General features: G+C 39.0%; 1 protein-coding gene across 1 annotated transcript in view; it reads right to left on the reverse strand.

Moving 5' to 3' along the window:
* Positions 1-8,707, reverse strand: part of CCDC192 (coiled-coil domain containing 192) — a 211,798-nt gene extending 203,091 nt beyond the window's left edge. Inside the window, exon 1 of the mRNA XM_027969970.3 lies at positions 8,649-8,707. Within this exon, the coding sequence (XP_027825771.1) occupies positions 8,649-8,653 (5 nt within the window). The 5' untranslated portion in view covers positions 8,654-8,707. The remainder of the gene's footprint in view (positions 1-8,648) is intronic.
* Between the last annotated feature and the right edge of the window lie 17,263 nt (positions 8,708-25,970).

The raw sequence follows: 25,970 nt of genomic DNA on the forward strand, positions 1-25,970 counted from the left end.
AACTATATTGTCACTGTCTCTAATTCCTTTCTTCCTATTTTTTGTTAAAGCCACTCCATTCAGACTCTCGGAACTATTATTCCACAGAAACTGCTCTTACTGAATTCACTGATGAGTCCACATTACTGTAACCAGTGGTCATGTGTCACAGTTCATCTTAACAACTTTTGGCATGATTCAAGATTCCCTCCTTGAAATGCATTCTTCACTTGGCTCCCAGGACATTCTAAGGTCCCAGACTTTCTTCCCATTCCATCCACTGCTCCTTTTCAGGCTCCTTTGATGGTTGTTTCTTCTTTCTCTCAACTCTCAACATTGGCCTGTTCTCTTCTCTGCTCACATTCACTCCCTTGGTGAGCTGCTCCAGCTTCGGGGATTTAAATATTAATATGCTGGGGCTTCCCTGGTGGCTCAGACAGTAAAAGAATCTGCTTGCAATGAAGGAGACCTGGATTCAACCCCTGAGTCAGGAAGATCCCCTGGAGAAGGGAATGGCAACCCTCTCCAGTATTCTTGCCTGGAGAATTCCATGGACAGAGGAGCCTAGCAGACTACAGCCCATGGGGTCGCAAAAAGTTGGACATGACTGAGCAACTAACACAATATGCTGACCACTCCCCAGTACATATTTCCAGTGCAGACTTCTCCCTTGAAATCCAGATTCATTCATTCAATTGCCTTCTTGACATCTCCACCAGGATGTCTAATAGACATCTCACTTTCAACATTTCTAAAACCTAACTCCTAATTCCTACTCCCAAATCTGCTCTACTTGCAGGCTTCTCCATCTCAGTTGCTGATGACATTATCTTTCCAGTTGCTCAGGCCAAAACTTTAACTTTTCTTTTTGTCATGGAAACCAGTCCAACCCAACAGGAAATTTTGGGATCTACCGTCATACCATATCCGGTACCTGGCCAGTTTTCACTATCTGAATTGCTAACGACCTGGTTTAAACCTCAAGCTACATTCGATCTTACCTGGACCGTTGCATTAACCTCCAAAACAGCTCTCTCTGGTTTCACCTTTGCCCCCTACCTTCAGTTTTCAATACACATCAACGGTAAAAATATTATTTCACTCCTCTGATAAAAACAAACAAAAATCTCCAATAAATGATTCTGTTTCACTTAGAATAAAAGCCAAAGGCCATGTAATGACCTACAAGCTCCTAAAAATGTCTTTGCCATTCAACCTTTCCACCTACTGTAGGATTCCATTTCATTCCCTTCTTCTCCTCCCAAACACACCCCCCCTTTACCTGTCTGAATTCATCACATATTCCTCTTCTCAACTCCTCCCTTTTGAGTCACACTGGCTTTCTTACTGTTCGTCCATCACTTATGCCAGGAAGTTTTCATCTATACTTGTCCACCGGGCTTTTTACTAATTCTTTCTTTCCTTTGCTCAGATATCCTTTCTCAGGCAAGCCTACCACATGTACTTCATTTAGAATTAGGCTCCTCACTCCTCTGTCCATCCAAATTACTGTGATTGATTTTTCTCTGCAGTGTTTACCACCTTCTAACACTTTATGTACTTGCGTGTTTATTATATCCATTGTGTTTCCTCTCAGCTGAACATATACATTCCTTAAAGATAGGGAATTTTTTGTGCTGTTATTTTGTAACTCTATCCCTAACATCTTCAAGATGGCTAGGATGGTCAGTAAATACTTGTTGAACAAACAAATGAATGAATGGTTGAGTTAAGAAACCTCCAATCTTATTAAGTCATTCTGTTGTTACCAGCCAGCAAGCCTTATTTTACAATACTGGGGCACTTTTATTATTTTCTATCCTACTATCTCCCTAATGAGTGTGTTATTTTATTCCCATATTTCTGTGCATATCTCTTACTTTAAAAAGTCAAACCGTTTAAAATGTTCACAGAGTAATCAGTGACTATTGAACAAAATTAATTAAATTCCCACTTAGTGAAGGACCCACCAGGGTCCTGAGAGAGATAATTGTTTTTCTTGCATCATACCTAAATCAGCTTTCTACTTGACGGTACCTCTTTATCATGAAATGGAAAACACACTTTTGATCATCACAGTTGCTGGGCAAAACAGCAAACCATTTGAAGGACCTTAATAAGCTGGCCCCTCTTGCCTTTTAACTAATTTTACTTTCTATCAATCTAGCTCACAAAAACTGGTGTTTTTGCCAAACTTGATTTTTACTACTCTGTAGTTCCAGGGCACGTGTTTGTCTTTTTCTTAGATTGTTTCCTCATGCTCTCATCTCTGTTTGTTAAAATTGTACCTATTCTTCATGACAATGAAAAGTAAAAGTGCTAGTTGCTCAGTCCTGTCTGACTCTTTGCGACCCCAGAGACAGTAGGCCGCCAGGCTCCTCTATCCATGGGATTCACTAGGCAAGAATATTGGAGTAGGTTGCCAATCTCATTCCTTATACAACTCGAATGCTGCTCCCTGCCCTCCCCCACCCCCCGCCAAGCCTCTTCAGTTCTGCTGGTCAGAACCATTTCTTGCCTCTGTGTCCTCAAGGAGATTTTGGATGTCTGTCTTTTATAATTTTTATTTCATTTCATGATGTTGTAGAGCTATTTGTCTACCTGTATTTTTGCATTTCTCAATGACACTTCCCAGAAGACAAGGACTGTGCTTAATCAAGAAATTAATATTTGGTCACTGAATGAAGCCAACCCCCCCCCCAAAAAAATTGAGTCCAATACATGTGCATATTCAGATGTGACACAGATATGCAAGAAAAAGCACTGTTTGAAGATAATTTCTTTTAGTAATGCCTGAAACAAAACTACTGGTTTAAAAGGCAACTCTGGCTGCCTGACAATAATATTTAAAGGTCATGAGTCATGGCCTCAGGGTAACCATAGTAACTCGGCATACACAGGACACGTCATATTGTACCATAATTAAGGGAACAAAAGCTTTAGAAAGCCTATTAGCCTGGAGAGAAAACAAATTAGAATTAACAAATATATTTATGAAGCTTGTTTTTATTGCAGTGATTTCTTACTTCAGGGTTCATAGAAGAGCTGAAAAAATATCTGCAAATTTCTTTTGGCAGGAAGTAATAATATGACATATAGGCCTTATAGTTGCTTTTTCCAGTACTTAATAAGGACATAAATATTTCATTCCTTTCAGTGAAAAAAATCTTTATATCTGTTCTCCCAACTTTTTACCTCCTTTTTTTCACCAATTGGTCCAAGTAGATAAATATTTTAATAAAATTCATTCAGAAATACACCTATTGACCACCTCATCTCTTCTAGGAGAGGATAAAGAGCTTTGTTTCATTCCCGAGGTTAATTGCATCCAGTGCCTAACCATCCCTGGCTTAGACAACATAGGTGCAAGTTCCCATTTGGTTTAAACTATATACACTGTGGAGCAGGTCTGTCTCAAGGGCCTGGGAAGAGGAGGGGAGAGAAATTAAGGCAAGCAGATATATGGGGCCAGTTTGTTCCTGCTTAGAAGTGAAAGAGCTGAATTGCACTGTTCTAAAGGTGAAGAAATATCAATAACCTCAGATATACAGATGACACCACCCTTATGGCAGAAAGTGAAGAGGAACCAAAAGCCTCTTGATGAAAGTGAAAGAGGAGAGTCAAAAAGTTGGCTTAAAGCTCAACATTCAGAAAACGAAGATCATGGCATCTGGTCCCATCACTTCATGAGAAATAGATGGGGAAACAGTGGAAACAGTGTCAGACTTTATTTTGGGGGGCTCCAAAATCACTGTAGATAGTGATTGAAGCCATGAAATTAAAAAACACTTACTCCTTGGAAGGAAAGTTATGACCAACCTAGATAGCATATGGAAAAGCAGAGACATTACTTTGCCAACCAAGATCCATCTAGTCAAGGCTATGGTTTTTACAGTGGTCATGTATGGATGTGAGAGTTGGACCGTGAAGAAAGCTGAGCACCGAAGAATTGATGCTTTTGAACTGCGGTGTTGGAGAAGACTCTTGAGAGTCCCTTGGACTGCAAGGATATCCAACCAGTCCATCCTAAAGGAGATCAGTCCTGGGTGTTCATTGGAAGGACTGATGCTGAAGCTGAAATTCCAATACTTTGGCCACCTCATGCAAAGAGTTGACTCATTGGAAAAGACTCTGATGCTGGGAGGGATTGGGGGCAGGAGGAGAAGGGGACAACAGAGGATGAGATGGCTGGCTGGCATCACCAAGTCAATGGACATGAGTTTGAGTGAACTCCGGGAGTTGGTGATGGACAGGGAGGCCTGGCGTGCTGCAATTCATGGGGTCACAAAGAGTCGGACACGACTGAGCGACTGAACTGAACTGAAAGGTGAAGTGGAATTTCATGGTCGTCCACTGTCTTCTTCATCAGAGCCCTGCTCCATGCTTGCACAGAAGACTCTGTTCCATATATCAAGAGAACAGACATACCACTGATGATTTACAGTGAGAGCAAAGCCCTGCTTTCCACTTGACTTCCCTGCTTATGGTACCCTGGGCTGTTCCTTTCAAAGTTGTTGTTGTTTTTATCATAGGCCACTTTTCCCTCCATTTGGTAACATTGCATGCACCTCTCCAATTGTCAGCGCATTGACATGTCATCTTGAAATTGCCGTGTTCAGAGAAATGAAAACAAGTGTTTGCTAGATTTTTATTTTCTTTAACAGAAACTACCTTCAAAAAACTTCCTTCCCCCAAAAGATTGTTAATCTTTTGAGAGTCACAGACTCCTCTGCACATAGAAATGTTTCTCACAACCAGGAGAATTTGTGAATTTCTCATTTCATTTATGGACCATAAACATAGGTTAAAAGGAAATAAAAGCAAGGCTCACACATTTCATGTTGAAGAAGGAAATGGCAACCCACTCCAGTATTCTTGCCTGAAAATTTCCACCGGAGGGCTGTAGTCCAAGGGATTGCAAAGACTCAGATACAACTGAGCAAGTAAGCACACACTTCATATAATGAAAATACATTTTAAATCTTAATAAATCAGGACTAGAGTTACATGTGTACATATCACAAGGACATCATTTTCTAGGATATAGCTCTGTCTATAGAAAAGTTCTGGTCATTTCTCATACAAGGTTTAAAAGAAAATTCTAAGTGGAAGCTATATTTACATTTTAAGGGAAAGGAGCATTGTGTCAACATGCAGATTTCCTAATGATTAACTATAGATTGATTGTAGCAGGGAACCATACTTCCATATTTATAGCCAGAGTTGGTTTGGATTTCTGTTTGAGTATGGTTGGAATGACCTAACTTCTTTTGTGTACATCTTTTGACAGCGGAGCAGCAAAGATGACATTTCATTCCAGTGATTCTAAAAAAGGGCTACCTCAACTTCCCCTTCTCACACCAGTGTAGCGTCTGGAGTGAGTATGTGATTTCGAGAAGAATGAGTGAGGAACATTTTCTTCATTCAACAAATATTTACCAAACACCTTCTGCATATCAGATCCTGCCCTGTGATCTGAGAAGCCATCCGTGTTCAAAGAAAGGGATCATTCTCCAGGAAAGGAGAAAAAGTCTGTCTGATGTTTTTCCCCAGACCATGAAGGAAAGGTTTTCTTTGAAACGCCAAGTGAAGGCTACTTTATCTATAAATTCCCATGAATTCTTTTGGAATGGGAGTAGTTAGGAACTCACCTGCTTCTCCCTGGGGTTTCACACCCTGAGGCCACAGATGCCCTGCTGTAACATTCTCCCATCTCAAATCGGGCTCCCTGAGGTACCCTGTCCGTGAGTCAGACATCGACTATCCCCATTCCTTAGACATTTAGAATCCCTGTTACTACTCTGCTGTCCCTGTTACTAGGCAACCACAATGGCTGAGGAAAGGACCGTTAGCTTCCCAGAGAAAAAGTTTCAATTACAAAGCCACAGTAACCTCTAAAAACATCTCACAAATCAGATCCAGGCAGGAGGGTAGATGAAAATCACTATGTATTCATCATTTCTGGAAAATGCACTCAAAGTGGGCCACAAGCAATGGTTTTTGTGCTCAAACCATGACATGTTTACATTTAGAGCCAATGCTAAGGAAACAGTCACACTGTTTGTCTGAGTGTGTGTAGGTAGTCACAGAAATGGATTGGTTCACAGGCTGCCGATAGTTTTCATCACAAACCACCTCCCCCTGTGATAATATTCCTTTCCTGGGACCCATAGGCCCCAAGCAGAAAACTGCACCTGGCCACATCCTAATTAAGGCTTCTATCCTGATTTAGGATTGCAGAAGTGATAAACTATGCCGATTAGCTGGTGATCTGCTCACTGTCACAAATCATCTGTAGCCACTGCTCCTTCTTCCTTGTTGTTTGTCCAAAAAAACACGGCCACTTTCTCCAGCCAGTTGCTACATCTCTCCCTGGATGCATTTGTGGACCCAGGACAACTTGTATTCACTCCACTCCCTGCTCTGGCAGGAAGTACATATAGGACCTTTTCAGTCGAGAGACAGAATCACTCCTGGGCTTTAAACTCTCATGTTCTGGGCTCACACAAACCTAATCACACAGTGCATCCAAAATAAATTGGATTGGTAGGAGAGAAATTGTTCTAATCACAGAGTTTATTTCTAGGGATGGAGCATACACTACAAGAGTACTGAAATCAGTTCAGTTCAGTTCAGTCACTCAGTCATGTCTGACTCTTTGCGGCCCCATGGACTGCAGCATACCAGGCATCCCTGTCTTTCACCAACTCCCAGAGCTGGCTCAAATTCATGTCCATCAGGTCGGAGATGCCATCCAACCATCTCATCCTCTGTCATCCCCTTCTCCTCCTGCCTTCAATCTTTCCCAGCATCAGGGTCTTTTCAAATGAGTCAATTCTTCGCATCAGGTGGCCAAAGTATTAGAGTTTCAGCTTCAGCATCAGTCCTTCCAATGAATATTCAGGACTGATTTCCTTTAGGATGGACTGTTTGGATCTCCTTGCTCTCCAAGGAATTCTCAAGAGTCTTCTCCAACACCACAGTTCAAAAACATCAATTCTTTGGTGCTCATCTTTCTTTATAGTCCAACTCTCACATCCATACATGACTACTGGAAAAAACATAGCTTTGAGACGGACCTTTGTTGGCAAAATAACATGAAATCAGTGGTAGCTTATCAACTAAAGAGTATGATAAGCATTTACTTCTCCAACAGAACTTTGTCACCCAGATTCCTGGTAAAAACAAATGCTACAACTAAAGTTGTGAACCAATGGGCAGCTGGTGTTCTAGGAGGAAAACTCAACACTAATTAGGTAGATCTGGAAAGATAAAAACTGGGGTATTGGCCTTGCCTCTAGTTAGCAGTCTGCGTGAAATTCAGAAAATCATCTTACCTGTTTATGACTTTTTTTATATGAAAGACTCAACTTGAGTTGTTTCTGTCACCCTTCCAGCTTTAACATTCTGTTCTGTTTCCCTAGCCCATCTTATTAAAAAACCCACAGAGTGGATTACACTTTACTGCCTTTTAGAGGAATGTGCAGATATTCACTGCGTGGTTGGTTCATACCAGTTTTTGGAAGGAAGGTCATCTCAGTAATGGCTGGTGAAAGGCACTGTAAGCACTAATTATTTATAATGCATATTAATCTTATCTTACATCTCATGATCAAAAAGAGGTGAGGAGATATGGCTGGTACAAAAACAGACTTTCAAAAAGTCCTTGAAAAACAAAGTGATCTTTCCACTATTACTTCCCCTTAAATGAATGCTACAGGGAAGGATTTCAGAAGGAAGTGGTGAAGAAACTAGCAGGTTTATTGAAGACATATTAGTCTACAGAATTTTTGACTGAACAGGCAAAATAATGAAATAAATGATTGTATCCTTTTGTGGTTAAGTTGAAGGAAAAAACTTATTAATGAAAGTCATTGAAATGAACTAATTTTTTAAAGATGGACTAAATCTTGAGGATAAATAACAAAATTTCCCTCTAGCCTAAAGGAAAAGGGGGAATTTTTAAATTTTCTAGAAATAAATATGCATCTTCGGCACTTTCTCCATTAACAGCATTAAAAAAAAAAAAATCATAAGCTCATCAGGCCTCTTAAAGACCACTCTGCATAATCTGAAAACTTACTTGTCTGTCAGGAGTACATCTTATTTTAGAATCAGAAATCACATATGTATATATAACAAAGAAGAATCCTAAGGAGTATACATAATTTATGTGCTCTCATCCTAATACTTATCAAGATTTCTTGTTAAACTTATGTCAGAGAAGAAATGAGATAAAAAATAAGACCAGAAAAGAAGGTAGAGGAAGAAACATACAGTGAGCAGAGAGCAAGACAGAACAGACAGTAGATCACAATGAATTAGAATGGCTGAGGAGAGAAGACAAAGCTGCAGTGGAGGTTTTGAGAGTTTCTGCTAGGGAAAGAGCCCTTTGGCTTTTATCTGTCCACTCACTTTCAATTCGCTAGCTCACCAAACGTTGAAGACCCATTGCGCACTAAGCATGGTGTAAGGCATAAATAAAATCAATACTGGTCCCCATTCCCTCGGAACCGATCATTTTATCAGGCTGTCATTCTAATGGCCATGAATGTTCTATTAGAAAAAGAGGAAATGAAGAAAGTGTTGGATGTTCCAAAGGGTGTCCTGGCTTAACAGATCCCAAGCACCAAAAGAAAGAATAAATGAATTAAAACAAACAGAAGTACCTCATAGATATTCCCCCTGGGGAGGCACAGTTCTGTGGAGGCTGATGACTGCTTTTCACAGAGTTGACCTAGGGAGGTTAACTATGTCTTCATTGTAATAGACGTAAGGTAACAGTGCCCATGGCTGGGAGTCAGGGTGTGTCTGACCTGGGGGAGGACAGGAAGAGGGGGTAAAGGGGACAGAAACCATAGTAACATTTCACAAACAAGTACATGGACTGTTCAGTCCATGAGCTGCTAACAACCCAAACATCTCTCAGTTGATTGCAACAGCTTTCCTTGTGTTTCTCTCAAGAATTAGCCAGCTCTCTTGTCATTGTTTTTTGTGACCTCTTCCCTGTGTTGCTGATTGCTTGACACAGTGGGTCTAATTATCTCCAGGCTTCCAGCATGCTTTAATGAAGAGGGTTGTTTATCTGGGTGAGCAGAGAGGCTTGCCTACCCCTTGGTCCTAAAGTCTTTCCTCAGAAAACAGGAATAAAATTAAAAGCTGTTAGCTGATGAGCAGGAATGTCAACTTTTCTTCTCTGGCTTTTTTTAATGGAAGAAAGTCAATATTCTTTTTCCTTCCCGACAATTCTATATTACATGAATATTTGTCATACTAGGAATCCCAAATAGTCTCTTAATGCCCCTATAAGAATTGTCTCTGTCCTTTGGGTTCAGTTTTAGAGAGGCAATAAATTCATGTACTCGGCACTCACTGTATAACCCAAGGAGGGACAAATACTATGCAGACAAAGGACTGCATAGCCTCTGAACTTGGCTGTTCAGCAACTGGATCCTGGGACTTAGAATCTCAAACAAGTGATATAAGAATCAAATAAGCAGTTGAAGTTCTAGTTATCCATATGCTCATTTATTTTTTCCCACAAACGCTTACTGAGGCTCTGCTGCATGACAGGGATTTTTCTAGATGCTGGTGATCTAGTGATAAAAAGCAAGATAAAGTTGCTACCCTCATAAATTTCATACTTTATTTGGTGGAATCAATAAAAAAAATTACAGAAGATAATTTCAGATAGAAACAAGTGCTATAGAAAGAATAGAACAAGAATGCACAACTAGGAACAGGAGACAGCATAGAACTGAAACACAAAGGATGGGAAAGAAGCAGCCTAAGGGCCTTCGCAAGGAAGAGTGTTCCGGCAGTCGTTCAGTCCTATCCCATTGTCAGAGAAACACGCTAAGTAGTGCTTTAAAGCCTGTCTGGCCTCGTGTCTTGCTGTGCTCCCCTTCACAGAAAAATTCATCCAAAAAGTTGCTTATTTTTCCATCTCTCTTCAGTCTTCTCCAACTATCCATAGTATCCACTGGAATGGCTTTCATTCAGGCCACAAACAACCTTCACTTTGTCATCTCCCTTACATAGCTGCATCCTGACCTAAAGTTTCCCTATTATGAGCCCTGCTTCTTAGTCTCTGGAATGGCCTTGGTTGCTGTCCATTCCTAAAGCAACTCAAACTCTGCTGATTTCATGAGCCCTGATAGACTGCCAGGTAGTTCCATTTTTCTTTTCTTAGCCCAGATTGGTTTCTGTTGCTTCGAACCCAACTCTAATTCATGCACTTCAATTTTTCATATTCCTATTGATTTTTATTCAGGAAACCCAGTTGTTCAACCTACAGCCCAGTCCTCATTCATGAGTTTGCTTACATTCATTGCTTTCTTTTAACTGTTACATTGTCTTGTTGAGGACATATTTGTGTTCCTTCTATGACTGACAAACTGTGCTTTTATAGTTATTTATTTCTTGAGAGTAAATCACTCATTCATTTAAAAATGTTTGTTATCATGTATGTTCCTATCACTGTGTAAGATACTGGAGTTAGACATAGGAGAAAACAGTAATGGTTCCAAGAAATTTCTCTTTTGGGTTAATATATTTTAAAATATTTTTCCTGTTTTTCCAAATACTTTGCTACACTAGGTTCTATTGAATCTATTTAGAGTCTCTAATTGTATCTCTATTAAAATTTCTTATAGATTAGCTGTGAAATTAAATGTAATTTATTTAAATATTATATTTTCATCTCTAATTATTTTTTTTTTACTTCTAATAAAGAATCTAGACTCAAATAAGTAAAACCAAACTAAATGACAGTAGAGAATCTTAAGAAGTTATTTCTCAGGAAAATCATCTCTCCTAGAATTTTTTCATGGCTCATGGCCAAATAAATGAACATGTTTTGATGGACATTGTATTGTGAAGAATACTTTCAGTTACAATTTACAGGAAAGGCAACTCATAGCAGTTAACTCATAAGGGAGTTTGCTGGCTCATGCAAGTAGAAGGTTAAGAGATTAAAAGTACCTCAAGGTCAGCCAGAGATGGTATCAGAACACAGTATCTTTCCATCTTGCCATTCTTCTATTACCAGCATTGGCTTCTTCTGATGACTTACTTTCCTCATGGGCATAGAATGGCTGCCAGTGGTAAATGTGATTCCAGGTGACTTTGTTCACGGCTAGAGATAGAGAAAGAGGGTTGCTTTCCCTAATATTAGACAAAAGTCATATGTTTTGTTCTAATTGAATGGTCCTAAGTAGCTGAGTTCCATTGACTTGGAAAATGTTATTAGCTTAAAGCTGAAATATATGTCCACCATAAAACCAATTATTGTGGCAACAGGAAAGGACCTGGGAGAACCCACCCTTTAGGACTAAGCGTGGGGTATCAATGCCATTCCAATCCCATGGCTGCTACATAGTGAGGGAGGATGAAATACATTCGGGAAGCTTTAACCATCCAATGCCGGAGAAGGCAATGGCACCCCACTCCAGTACTCTTGCCTGGAAAATCCCATGGACGGAGGAGCCTGGTGGGCTGCAGTCCATGGGGTCGCGAAGAGTCGGACACGACTGAGTGACTTCACTTTCACTTCTCACTTTCATGCGTTGGAGAAGGAACTGGCAACCCACTCCAGTGTTCTTGCCTGGAGAATCCCAAGGATGGGGGACCCTGGTGGGCTGCCATCCATGGGGTCGCACAGAGTCGGACACGACTGAAACAACTTAGCAGCAGCAGAATACTCTCCCTAAAGTGCCTAGAACACTGAAGGAGAGATCAGAAGATTCAGAGTTGGGATAAAAGACAGGAGAGAACAGCAATATGAGAGAAGTACACACATTTCCCTTATAAAAAGATAAACATCAGGCCACTGAGTAGCAGGAAAGAGGTCTCAGCTCCAACTATGAGAATCTGAATATGACTGACAAGTCACCTCTTTAACCTGGAAGTCACATCTTCATCATTATCCTTCACCAAGAAGACAACACTTTGGAACTTGATGTGAATGTGAGTTGAAAGTAAATGACAAATAGGAAAGACAATTGGCACCATCTGTACTCATTCAAAGCAGGGGATGTTTTGCCATTCTAGAAGCATTCATCATCATAAGCTATCAGTGTGGTAGAGAAACAATTCCTCTTAGAATCTGCCCTTTTCAGCACAGGACAGTATTTGTGTTTCACAGAAAACATACAGAAATTATTCAAAAATCAGCTACTCTGAACAACTAAAAAGCATTGAGAATGTTTTAGTTATTGTTTTAATTTTAGGGAAGAAATTAATTATTAACTGCAATCTGAGGAAAAGAAAACAAATTTGACCTTGGAATGGTTTATGTGTGGCAGGTCAAAAATAAGGGAAAAAGTTTAAATAGAGTAACTTAAAAAGGCAAGCTATTTTGTCAGAGTTCTAAATTTTAAGAACACTCAACCTATACCACACAGGGAGAAAAAATGCTCACAGTCTACCAGATGCACCTCAGCCAGTGAATTATTATTTGTCCCGATAAGCCTTTATTATTATTTTATGAAAATGTTTGTGAGATGCTTACTGAATCTGAAATACATTAAATAAGAGTGTGAAGGCCTAGAAACTGGTAAAATGGAGCTACCTTCCCACTTTCAAGGTATTGCATTTATTATTCATCATTCAAAGGATTACTTTGGCCATTTGGAGTTGCATTAGTAAAAGAAGTTACGTGAACTGTAAATCCCAAGGTTGGGTAGAAACTATAGTTAATTTATTATATTACAGGTAGAGAATATAGATTAAGAAAATAATTCAAGAGAATAAAAAGCACAATTAAGTGCCTTAACAAATGTCACTCTTAATTTTAGCTACAATTAGTAAACAATTATTTACTTTCACCTAAAGACTCTAGTAAAAACATAGTAACTTCTAAATTGGTTTCTAAATTTTAATTACTAAATGAATTTTGGTGAACTATACCACAAGTCTGAAACTTAAAAATGAAAAGAGTAGAGAACTAGCAGTGCCATTCCCATGTCCGCTTTTTCAGAAGTATATTGTTTTATACATTTTATAAGATTAAAATGTCATATGCACTATTATAAGAATTTTCTGTTTGTAATTAATGAGATGACTGTGCTCAGCCTTCCAGGAGCCATCTTTCAATCTGTGCTGCTGGAAACAGGCAATAAACAAATATTTACAATAAAATATGTGTTGATGATAAGGCAACTTTGTCAAGAGAACACCATTCTCTAGGTAGTAGACATCAGCTGTTCCTTTAATCAAGACACGGTTTAATAAAAGGCAGGCTTTCTGAGGCTGCGACAAGAACAAATGTATCCTCATGATAGAATGGTTCCCAAAATAAGCTGTCATGTTTGGCTGCTTTCTGTGGGTAGATTGAATTTCATGAATGACCCTCCTGTCATTTCACACATGGCAGATTCAGCAGAGCAACAGCCAAACAAAACTCCTGCCAGTGGAGGTGGTTGCTCAGTCACAACTACGGGAACTGCTTTCCTTTGGCTCTTGATTTACCTAATGGCAATTTTTTTTTTTTAAAAAAAAGCAAACATAAATCTCACATTGAGGTTTCATGAGTTTTGCTTACGAAATAAAAATATACAATCAGACTCCCTTCGTTGAAGTTGGAGATGCAAAGGAGATCAAAAGCACAAATGAGATGATATTACAGGTTATCTTAGGCTAACAATCTCTCCTTAAACTAACGTTTCTCCATTTAATTGACAACTTCAGAAATGACATTTTAAAGGCTAACTAGTAGTTACAGTGTATGTCCTCAAGACTTTTTATATCTTTTAAAATTTATCTTTAAACATATATCCTATTTACATTATTCATTTTAACACTGTGATGGTGATCGTTGTTATTGCTGTTTCCCATATAAAGAAAGTAAGACTTGGAAAAGTTAAATAATTTACCCAAGATCTCATGGCTATGAATTAGAGAGCCTGAAATTCATATACATGTCTTTTTGTTACTAAGATCCATACTTTCCATCACTGTGCTATATGTATTTTCTGCAGCCCACCACCACTCAAAATGTTCATTTTAGTTCAGTTCAGTTGCTCAGTCATGTCTGACTCTTTGCAACCCCATGGACTGCAGCAAGCCAGGTCTCCCTGTCTGTTACCAACTCCTGGAGCTTGTTCAAACTCATGTCCATCGAGTAGGAGATGTCATCCAACCATCTCATCCTCTGTCATCCCTTTCTACTCCTGCCTTCAATCTTTCCCAGCATCAGGGTCTTTTCAAATGACTCAGTTCTTCGTATCAGGTGGCCAAAGTATTGGAGTTTCAGTTTCAGCATCAGTCCTTCCAATGAACATTTAGGACTGGTTTCCTTTAGGATGGACTGTTTGGATTTCCTTGCAGTCCAAGGGACGCTCAAGAGCCTTCTCCAACACCACGGTTCAAAAGCATCAATTCTTTGGCACTCACCTTTCTTTATAGTCCAACTCACATTCATACATGACTAGTGGAAAACCATAGCTTTGACTTGACAGACCTTTGTTGGCAAAGTAATATCTCTGCTTCTTAATATGCTGTCTAGGCAGGTCAAAAATGTTACCATGGATATTTATAAGTCATGAAGTAGAGTGCTCAAATTCATCCACTGAATATTTAATCAAAGGCCTAGCAACTACAGGTACTTCTGGAAACTGAAAAAGTTTTCCCTCTCTGCCATCTCAGTGCCTCACATATTTTCAAGAACAAAAATTAGTTAGCATAATCTCCAGCTTCACTTTTTTTGCATCCACTTTCTATTGAATGCAAAAAGGCATGGCAACTTAATTTAAGGATTGGTTTCTTTTAAAACTCTTGTCAGAAAGGGTTATTATTTATATAAATGGCTGGCTAGACTTACTTTGTGTGTGTGTGTGTGTGTGGTAGAATTTAAAATATATACACTTTTAGAAATTAGTTGAATTATTTTCGTTTTAAAAATATACATAATGAACCTCAAAGATATCTTTTTATGTCTACTAAGAGAACTTCCCAGGGATCCTTTGTTCCAGGCATATCATTGGATGGATCCTAACAGAACAGAATGAAGACTTGAATCTTTCATGCTGCTTATGAGTGGCAATTATATTACTGTCATAACATCTGTGTTTAAATAAGTCATGCTGCTTCTCTTGGAATGTTCTGGAATTTATACACACCTATAGCAATAAAAATCATGAGTGTAACGTGTAGAACAACATAGCCCACACTTTTTATTTCAATGAACTTCTGAACAACTTGATGAGATTGTTGCTGATGAGGAAACTGAGGTTTAAAGAATGTGATGACTTGCTCACATAGCTGGAAGTACTGAGTGGACTCCAAGTGTTCTGATTCCAAATCCTGTCCTGTCTCTCTGTCACACTGTATGGCTTATCTGTCATTCTGAAAGTCTCCACATGCAGAAGGTAGAGGTGGAACCCTGAGGAAGTGTCACCCGGAGATACTAATCACTCCTTGGACAAAATGATGTAAGGTGTTTCTCTTAGGCTGAATTTCATTTTAGTTGCTAAGTTGTGTCTGACTCTTTTGCAACCCCATGGACTATAGCATGCCAGGCTCCTCTGTCCATGGGATTTCCCAGGCAAGGATACTGGAGTGGGTTGCCATTTCCTTCTCCAGGGGATCTTCCCAACCCAGGGATTGAACCTGCCTCTCCTGCTTGGTAGGCAGATTCTTTACCCCTGAGCCACCTGGGAAGTCCTGTGTTGAGTTACTGCCTTATTGTTCAAGTGCCCTGTGAATAGTACTAGAGCTGTTCCTAGTGGATCAGTTCTCATCTTCCTACTAATATGTGTATGAACTTTCCATTGACAACAATCTTTCCCTTTGTACTTGTAAACTGAAGTCTGGAAGTAAAACAGCCTCTCAGCTCTTTTATGGGAGGCATCATGAATTTTATTTCTTGTGAATTGCCAAGGTTGGGAACTCTCTGAACTTTTAACATAGATTTCTTGACTTCCCTTAACTGATCAAATTCAGACAATAAAAGCTGATAATAAGAAAACAAACTCTGACTTTGGGCAGAAGGGGAAGCAACTACTCAGTTTTGTTTAAAACAGAATGTGTAGTGGTCACTCAAAGATAACTCAACCAGGGTAATATTACAAGTGAGGTGGTAGGCTTCCCTTCTCCTTCACTCCTCTATTCTGGCCTTTCTCTCCAGCCTATTTAGTCTGCATCTAACTCTGATGTCGTCACCTTCCTTTGTATGAGAAAGAAAGACTTGATAGATAAGAACATAGACATATTTTGTGCACTGCTGAATTACTCATTCTGTGAAAATCTCTCCTTAGTGAATGTGTAAATAGAATCTCTATATGGAATTATTAAAATTTTCCTCTAATTATCATAATAATAAACATTTAAATGAGTAGAAGTAAGTCATGTTACCCTCATCTCTATCAGAGGACTCTCCTGAGGTGGGATTTAAAGTGATAAAGGCAAAGTCAAGGAGACAGAAGCAAGGTAGAAAGGGAAGAGAGGCCTTCCTTATTCCCCTAAATGACAATTTGTGGCTCTCTGGCCATGCCTCGTAAGCAGGGAGCCAAATGAGACATTCTTAGACAAACGACTTACATTAGCAAAATGCTCTCAAGTTTTTGAACACTTTCACTCACATTAACACAGAAATGCTAAGTAGCAAACATTATTCTAGAAGAGGCAACTGAGGTGTCCTCTCATCTCCATAAGCAGAATGAATGTGCCTTTGTACAATACCGAGCTCTCCACACTAAACATTTTCTAAGGAAAAATGCATCCCAGTGTCAACAGGAAGATATTTATTTTATTTATCTTTCACAGAATCTAGACAAGCCTGGACATACATAAGCAGGTGCTCAAATCTATATAAGTACAAGTACATGTAAGTAAATTGGCATAGAATTTCCAGTCTTTACTGGGAAGGCAAAGCAGAGGAGTATCCTTAAGAATGCCGCTACTAATTGAAGGGTAAAATGTTGAGTAAGTAGCCAGTAAGATCTTGAACAAGAATAACAAGCACAAATACTAGAGCTGTTGTCAACTTTGTGTGTCAACAGTGAATAAATCCTGAGGTCAAATTTCCTTTCGGCTGTTCTAAAATCTACTAACTGCCATATAGTATATGATAACCCATTTATCCTGGAATCTCAAAATAAACATTGGATCTCTGTACTATAAAATATAGTACATTGAAGACACAGTTCTGTATATTCGAAAGGCTCTGTTGTAAACTTTGGAGATAGAATATGCCACAGAGGGCATTTCATTGCAAGACAGTATAATGCAATAAAATGGCTACAAGCAAGGCTGTGATCAGGATGTCAGGCAGGCCTAGGGTCTCATCTGAAGATGCAGCTGGGGAAAGACGCACTCAAGCCTGCATGGCTGTTGGTAGCACCCACCTCCTCATGGGCTTATGGACTGAGGATCAGTTCCTTGCTGGATCTTGGCCAGAGCCTTGTCAAGGTTCCTTGTCAGGTGGGCTCTCCAGCATGGCAGCTTATTTTATTTCTTCAAAGTGTGCAGTTGAGACAGCAATAGGAGAATCTGCTCACAAGTAGAAGTCACAGAGTTTTATAGCCTGATCTTGGAAATGACATCCCATCTCCTTTACTATATTCTCTTGAAAATACAAAAAGGGGACTCACAAGGACAGTGCACACTCAAAGGGGGAGGGGATTTCAGGGCGTTACGAATACCAGGTGGCTGGGACCATTGGGGGCCATCCTAGCCTAGAGGCTGCCTGTCATACTAACACAGCCTTCTAGAAATTATTTAAATAAGGATTTCAATATTTATAAGGGGTAAGAAATACACTTTTGGACAAAAAAGTAAGAGGAAATAACACCTAAGAGCCATTCAAACAACCTCATCTTAAAATACTTTTTAAAACTCCGAAGAAAAAATAAAATGTAAAATAGCTATACAAAAAAGAGCAAATTAAAACAATATATTGCTTTTCATGTGCCAACTTTGAAAATATTAAATATTTAATAATACCCATTTTGGGTAAGGATAAGCAGGTACTTTACAATCTGTTTATGGGGGTAAACATTTCTGGTGGCAGTCTGGTAATATCAAGATTTGCATATCAAATTATCAATAGTAGTTCTAGGTATTTACTATACAGAAATAATTAAGCCAAAGTATAAGGATCTATACACCAGGATATTTATTTTGGTGGTATGTACACTTCTAGAAAAATTAAAGATCGTTTAAATAGTCATCAAAAAGGATTGGATAAATAAAATATGTTACTAGGACCACATGATAAAACATATTGCAGCTATTAAAAATAACTCCATATAGAATTATCTATATCTTTCACTTTCACTTTTCTATTTCTGTGATTACTGTTGCTGTTGTTCAGTCGCTCAGTCATGTCTGACTCTTTGTGACCCCATGGACTGCAGCATGTTAAGCTTCCCTGTCCTTTACCATGTCTATTGGGTCAGTGATGCCTTCCAACCATCCCATCCTCTGTCATCACCTTCTCCTACCTTCAGTTCATTTTGATCATGGTGTCTGCCAAGATCCTCCATTGTGAAGTATTCTTTTTCCCTTTGAAATTAACAAATATTTTATAGGAAGGTAATTTGAGACTATGTAAATATCTCACTTCTTACCAAACTTTAAATTTATTTCTGTATAGTAAATATATCAATATAGGTTCATAATTTTCTATTTTAATTCACTGTTTTATAATATACTACTATCATTATTTATTTCAATACTTAAGCTTCTTAAAGCTGGCTTTGCTTTAGTGTTATTTTGACAAGTCCTCTCTATTCTTTGATCACCTTGTTACTTTCTGACAGCAAGGTATTTGAGGCTCATCTTGTTCTTTCCCTCTCCAGTCCTGGAACTGGCCATTTTTCCAGGGAGTTCTGGTTTCGGTTACTGAAACAGAGTCTTTAGAAACCAAGAATCAAACCCTTAGTGTTGCTGCTGCTTCCAATCACATTAGGCTTTCTTTAACTTTTCCAGAGCATCATGTTCTTTCCTGCCCAAGGCTTTTGTATGTTAATCCCTCTACCTAGAATGCTCTTCCCTCTTCTTCACATAGTGAAATCTTCTTACTCACCCTTCAGGTCTCAGCTTAAACCTTGCTTCCTCAAGGAGGCCTTTCATTGGTGCCCAGAGTAGGTGAGGTCTCCCATCATAATCGTAAATTCCTTTAAAGAAGTTTATAGTATAGTCATCATTTGGTAACATGTTTTCTTCTTGCTTTGAAGGACAAAGGCTGAGTTTGATTGAGAGTATCACCAGTGCCTAGCATAGTGCCTAGTACATAGTAATTTCTAACATGTATTTGTGGAAAGAATGAGTGATGGAAGTGAGTAAATGAATAAACAAATTAATGAAAAAAACTGGAACCAGAGATCTCAGTACTTTCCCAGTTAGTCCACTATGTCTGATATTTAGTTACTAAGTCGTACCTGACTCCTTTGCAACCCCGGGGACTGTAGCCCTTCAGGCTACTCTGTCCATGGGGTTTCCCAAGCAAGAATACTGGAGTGGGCTGCCATTTCCTACTCCAGGGGATCTTCCCAAACCAGGGATTGAACCCATGTCTCCTGCTTGGCAGGCAGATTCCCTATTACTGAGCCACCTGGGAAGCTAGTCCACAGTGGACACTTAAAACTTTTAAAAGTAAAGAACTCACTGAAATAGTACTCTCTAAATCCTCAGACATAAAGGCACAATTTTAACCTTTCTAACCAAATCCTAAATTTTTGACACTGGATCAAATGATTTTCCACGTTATTTCTGAAGTTAGTTCTTCTTGGAATGGATTCAAGCAAAAATGGAAAACCAAGTACCCTCTGAAAAGGTCATAGAATTTGCCACTATTGATTAATCACTTGGTTTTATTCTCCATTGGATTTATTATATCCTGAGTAACTTTGCTAAGTTGTTGAGAAAACAGAAAGCTTCAGAAGAATATTTAATTTGATTGCATAATGCTAAATCTTTGCCACCTCCTGGGTCCCTAATTAAATCTTTTTACATAGCACCTTGTCCTTGAATGTCGGTTTCTCTAGGAGTCTCAGGAAGGGAATTTATGGTAGATAAAGTCCAGAAACTTGATTTGAGACCTTGTGGAAGCCTAATAGAACTACCATTGTCATTATAGGAAAAATGGTTGTCTGAGGAGACCTTACAAATAGCTGAGAAAAGAAGAGAAACTAAAGGCAAAGGAGAAAAGTAGAGATATACCCATTTGAATGCAGAGTTCCAAAGAATAGCATGGAGAGATAAGAAAGTCTTCCTCAGTGATCAGTGCAAAGAAATAGAGGAAAATAACAAAATGGAAAAGACTAGAGATCTCTTCAAGAAAATTAGAGATACCAACATTTCATGCAAAGATGGGCACAAAAAAGGACAGAAATGGTATGGAACTAACAGAAGCAGAAGAAATTAAGAAGATGTGGCACAGAAGAATTATTCAAAAAAGACCTTCATGACCCGTAAGACCACAGTGGTGTGATCACTCACCTTGAGCCAGACATCCTGGAATGTGAAGTCAAGCGGGCATTAGGAAACACCACTGTGGACAAAGCTAGTGGAGGTGATGGGATTCCAGTTGAGCTGTTTCAAATCCTAAAAGATGATGCTGTGAAAGTGCTGCACTCAATACGCCAGCAAATTTGGAAAACTCAGCATTGGCCACAGGACTGAAAAAGGTCAGTTTTCATTCCAATCACAAAGGCAATGCCAAAGAATGTTCAAACTACCACACAATTACACTCATCTCACACACCAGCAAAGTAATGCTCAGAATTCTCTAAGCCAGGCTTCAATAGTACATGAACTCTGAACTTCCAGATGTTCAAGCTGGATTAAGAAAAGGCAGAGGAACCAGAGATCAAACTGCCAACATCCATTGGATCATGGAAAAAGCAAGAATGTTCTAGAAAAGCATCTATTTCTGCTTTATTGACTATGCCAAAGCCTTTGACTGTGTGGATCACAACAAACTGTGGAAAATTCTTAAAGAGATGGAAATACCAGGCCACCTTTCCTGCCTCCTGAGAAATCTGTATGCAGGTCAGGAAGCAATAGTTAGAACTGGACATGGTACAATAGACTGGTTCCAAATCAGGAAAGGAATACGTCAAGGCTATATACTGTCACCCTGCTTGTTTAACTTATATGTAGAGCGCAACATACAAAATGCTGGACTGGATAAAACATGAGCTGAAATCAAGATTGCCAGGAGAAATATCAATAACCTCAGATACACAGATGATACCACCCTATGGCAGAAAGTGAAGAACTTAAGAGCCTCTTAATGACAGTGAAAGAGGAGAGGGAAAAGTTAGCTTAAAACTCAACATTCAGAAAACTAAGATCATGGCATCTGGTCCCATCACTTCATGGCAAATACATGGGGAAACAGTGGCTAACTTTATTTTTTTGGTCTCCAAAATCACTGTAGATGGTGATTGCAGCCATGAAATTAAAAGACACTTGCTCCTTGGAAGAAAAGTTATGACAAACCTATACAGTATATTAAGAAGCAGAGACATTACTCTGCCAACAAAGGTCTGTCTAGTCAAAGCTGTGGTTTTTCCAGTTGTCATGTATGGATGTGAGAACTGGACTATAAAGAAAGCTGAGCACCGAAGAATTGATGGTTTTGAATTGTGGTGTTGGAGAAGACTCTTGAGAGTCCCTTGGACTGCAAGGAGATTCAACCAGTCCATCCCAAAGGAAATCAGCCCTGAATATTCATTGGAAGGAGTGATGCTGAAGCTGAAACTCCAATACTTTGGCCACCTGATGTGAAGAACTGCTTATTTGAGAAGATCCTGATGCTGGGAAAGATTGAAGGCGGGAGGAGAAGGGGACGACAGAGGATGAGATGGTTGGATAACATCACCGACTCAATGGACATGAGATTGAGCAAGTTTCTGGAGTTGGTGATGGACAGGGAAGCCTGGTGGACTGCAGTCCATGGGGTCACAGAGAGTCGGACTCAACTGAGTAACTGAACTGAACTGTCTCTATAGGAAGGACAAACATTCAATTGTCTTTTTTGCTTGATGCTTTTATGACTTTCCTCTGGTTTTGAATCAAATCTAGACTCAACAAAGATGCACCTAAAGTTTCTGCCTTCCCTTAGCAGTAATTCCAACCATTTCCTTGTGAATTATGTCAGACCTTTTGCCATCTTTCGAAGCATTTGATTATTGAATTCTGTTGACTCACTAGAAGGAAAGGGGGATCAGAAGGGCAGACCTAAAATAGCTATAGTTCTTCCAGTCCTGAGAGATACATTAGGCAAGTTTTCAAGTGGCTTTTTAAAAATTTTACATTTTCTGAGATCCTTGGCAATTTCTCTTCCATTCATTTTATGTTATGTGGTGTCTATTATAAAAACAGAGAATCTCAGAACAACTTACACAATGGAAAATGATTATTCAGCTACTTTTTTCTTTTTTCTGACTTACATTGTGGTTTTCTCCCATGTGAAAAAGTGGTTTTTCTTTCACTTTTGGCAAAAGTGAAGACCTGGGTGATAAAAATTACCTGTGTTTCCATTCAGATCAGATGAGAAATTCAGAACACCCCCACCCCATGTGAATTAGGCTTCTGTAACTTGATATTATAATACTCTCTACCAGAGAACCTAACTGGTATTTATGAATAAAAATCCCTCTATCCTTTAGACCCCTTCCAGTGGTAAATTTTCCTTACTTGGTCATGTTTCAAGTGGTTTAGCCTTCACTCATGGCCCATTTAATGTAGTTTTTAAAAGGAACAGTTATTAGTATATCACATCTCAAACAGTAATTGAAATGGATGCAATTGATTGATGTGATTTAATTAACTAGAACTTTTTACCTACACGGCAAAAATCCTAATGTGGGCTTTACTAAACAAACTAAAGTAACCCTACCAGGAACCAACCGAGCATTCAAAGAATCAAAGCAAGCTTACAAAAATCTCCTCTAAAGAGAACGCTGTTTCAAAATACATTGTTCAGCTTTGAAGTAAAAAAAAAGCTGAGCAACTAGGCTCTAATATTTTCTAAACAGAGATACATTTTAATTGTTAGATTACTTTTGAATTTTAGAAGGGAGATTGGTAATTTATGTGCCATTTCTAGCAAAGGAAAAAGAAATGTAATTGGGATTCTGTGCACCATGCTTTCAATGCTGGCCCAGAAGATGGAACAGAAAATGGTCCGTTCTTCCCTCCAGGACTGTATTTCATTTTCAAAATGAATATGGAGCTTTGAGTCATTCCTAATATTCAGCACACTCTCCTGGGCCAGCAAAGCACCACAGACATTAGCAGAACACAGCATAGTGACAAGAACAGAGATGCTGATGATATTGTAGTTTTGTCAAGCGACAGCCTCTGGCCATGAAGAATGTTCGGTAGGGCTATATTAAATTATCCAGAGTTATTAGATACCTGGTATGTTTGTCTGTACCCTCTTTCACATCCTACTGAAAGCTATCTAAAGGAAAATAATATCCGACAAATGTCATATTCCTGGGGAGAATAAATAGAGTGGCTATTTATCTACCAAAGCAGATAAGTGGCGGTGATGTTATGATGGTACGCATGTTTATTTCTGGCACAGATGTTTACTTGGCTCTGCTTCTCAGCAGTTTTGTTTCTTTCTGTCCACCCACTCAAAGTCAGATAATATCCAGTGAACACCACCATCTTTGGTCACTGCTAGTGTTTATCTTCTAAGTGCTAATATAAAACAAACCTCTTGATTCAGACAATAGTGAGCCTGGCTTTCTGAGCATCTTTTCTTCTGTTGAAGAAAGTGTTAGTTGCTTAGTCATGTCCGACCCTTTGCAACCCTATGGATTGTAGCCCGTCAGGTTCCTCTAACCATGGAATTCTCCAGGCAAGAATATTGGAGTGGGTTACCATTCCCTTCTCCAGGGGATCTTCCTGGCGGAGAGATCGAACCTGGGTCTCCTGTTATTGTGGGCAGACTCTTTACCATCTGAGCCACAAAGAAAGCTCTTCTCTCATAAAGTCTCCCATAAAGGCAGTTACCTTTGAAAAGTATAGGTCCTTGTGCTGTCTCTTTCAATACAAATCACAAGCATTTTGTTGACCAGAAGTTAAAAAGCAAATACATATTTTAAATCAAAATTTGGAATAGTCGTGTATTTAGAAAATTTTATTGCTGTTTTAGCTTTTAAACATATTCATGAATTATTTTAAAAATTTCTAAAACTGTTCACAAAAATAATGCTGGTTAGGGAGTTTATAAGATGCTACCAGTCCATTCTGAAGGAGATCAGCCCTGGGATTTCTTTGGAGGGAATGATGCTAAAGTTGAAGCTCCAGTACTTTGGCCACCTCATGCGAAGAGTTGACTCATTGCAAAAGACTGATGCTGGGAAGGATTGGGGGCAGGAGGAGAAGGGGACGACCGAGGATGAGATGGCTGGATGGCATCACGGACTCGATGGACGTGAGTCTGAGTGAACTCCGGGAGTTGGGGATGGACAGGGAGGCCTGGCGTGCTGCGATTCATGGGATCGCAAAGAGTCGGACATGACTGAGTGACTGAACGGAACTGAAGATGCTTGAGAAGAGTTCTTTCTATTTGCTTGCTCTCTGTCTTCGGCTGTGCTGGGTCTTTGTTGCTGCGCGGGCTTTTCTCTAGCTGCAGCGAGCTGGGGCTGTTCTTTCTACTCGTGGTGCACAGGCTTCCCGCTGCAGTGGCTTCCCTTGTTGCAAGTCACAGGCTCCAGAGCATTCGGGCTCAGTAGCTGCAGCTCTGGGCTCTAGTGCGCAGGCTCAGTAGTTGCGGCACATGGGCTTAATTGCTTTACTGCATGTAAGATCTTCCTAGACGAGGGATTGCACATGTGTCTCCTGCACTGGTAGGCAGATCCTTTACCACTGAGGCACCAGGGAAACCCTCTTTTTTGAAAAAATTATTATTTATATATTTGGCTGTGCAAAGGACCTTTAGTTGAGGGATGCAAACTCTTTGTTGGTGGCATGTGGGATCTAGATCCCTGACCAGGAATCGAACTGGGCCCCCAGCACTGGGAACATAGTGCTTTAGCCACTAGACCACCAGATAAATCCCCTTGAAAAAAATCTAATTTCAATTATAGTTCTTTCTAACATAGAAAATTAAATTGGTAAATAGAATTAGGAACTACAGTTTTAAGTTATTTGATAGTAAAGACTATTGTAACCTCAATACCTAGCAAGTAGTGCTTAATAATCATTTGTTGAATGAATGAATAGATGGATGGAATACTGACAAAACCAAATCTTATTAGTAAGACAAAAATAATAATAATAGAATAATATATAATTATTTAGTTAACTTTATAAATGAACATAGTTCTGATCTATTCATTGGAATTTTTAGTTAATTTGTTTTTATCTACAAGACATTCTGAGAAATTATTATTGTAGTTGATAGTAATAATATATCTAATCATTCCTCTAATATTTATATTCATGGTGTACTGGTCTTTCTTTGCTTTATTAACATATTTTTCTATCCATGCCTTTTAAAGAGACCTTTAAAATGGCAAGGACAGCTGCCTCAGAAAACAGCATAACATGATGAAAAAAAGTAATCACAAATATACAGAAGCAAACCAGACTGTTTCCTCAGAAAATTTAAAAACCTTTCATATCTATGATCAATATTTAATTATAAATCATTTGGTAAAAATTTAGGAACTTAGGTTTATTCAGTTTTGCTTTTTCAGAAACCTTTTGTGTGTCCAGGAAACACAAACCAAACTGTTGCTGAAACTTAGAAAACAATTTATAACATTGCTTAAACTTTCATGTTTCTTTTTAAACCAGTGTAGAACAATGAATCAGTATTTAGCACTACCATGTACTAATGACATGATAAACAATTCATAGCATGTAAATAGAGTATGTGGCATGATCATTACATTCAAGTGACATATTCTTGTAGAAGGAGAAAATGTAACGATCATGAAACAAATCCTAAACAAATGGAAACAGAAGGAATTAAGTTTTAGCTCCTCAAAGAAGATATATGCTTTTCCCAAAGAAGACTC

The sequence above is a fragment of the Ovis aries genome, chromosome 5 (assembly GCF_016772045.2).
Source record: "Ovis aries strain OAR_USU_Benz2616 breed Rambouillet chromosome 5, ARS-UI_Ramb_v3.0, whole genome shotgun sequence".
In the NCBI taxonomy this organism is placed as follows: domain Eukaryota; kingdom Metazoa; phylum Chordata; class Mammalia; order Artiodactyla; family Bovidae; genus Ovis; species Ovis aries.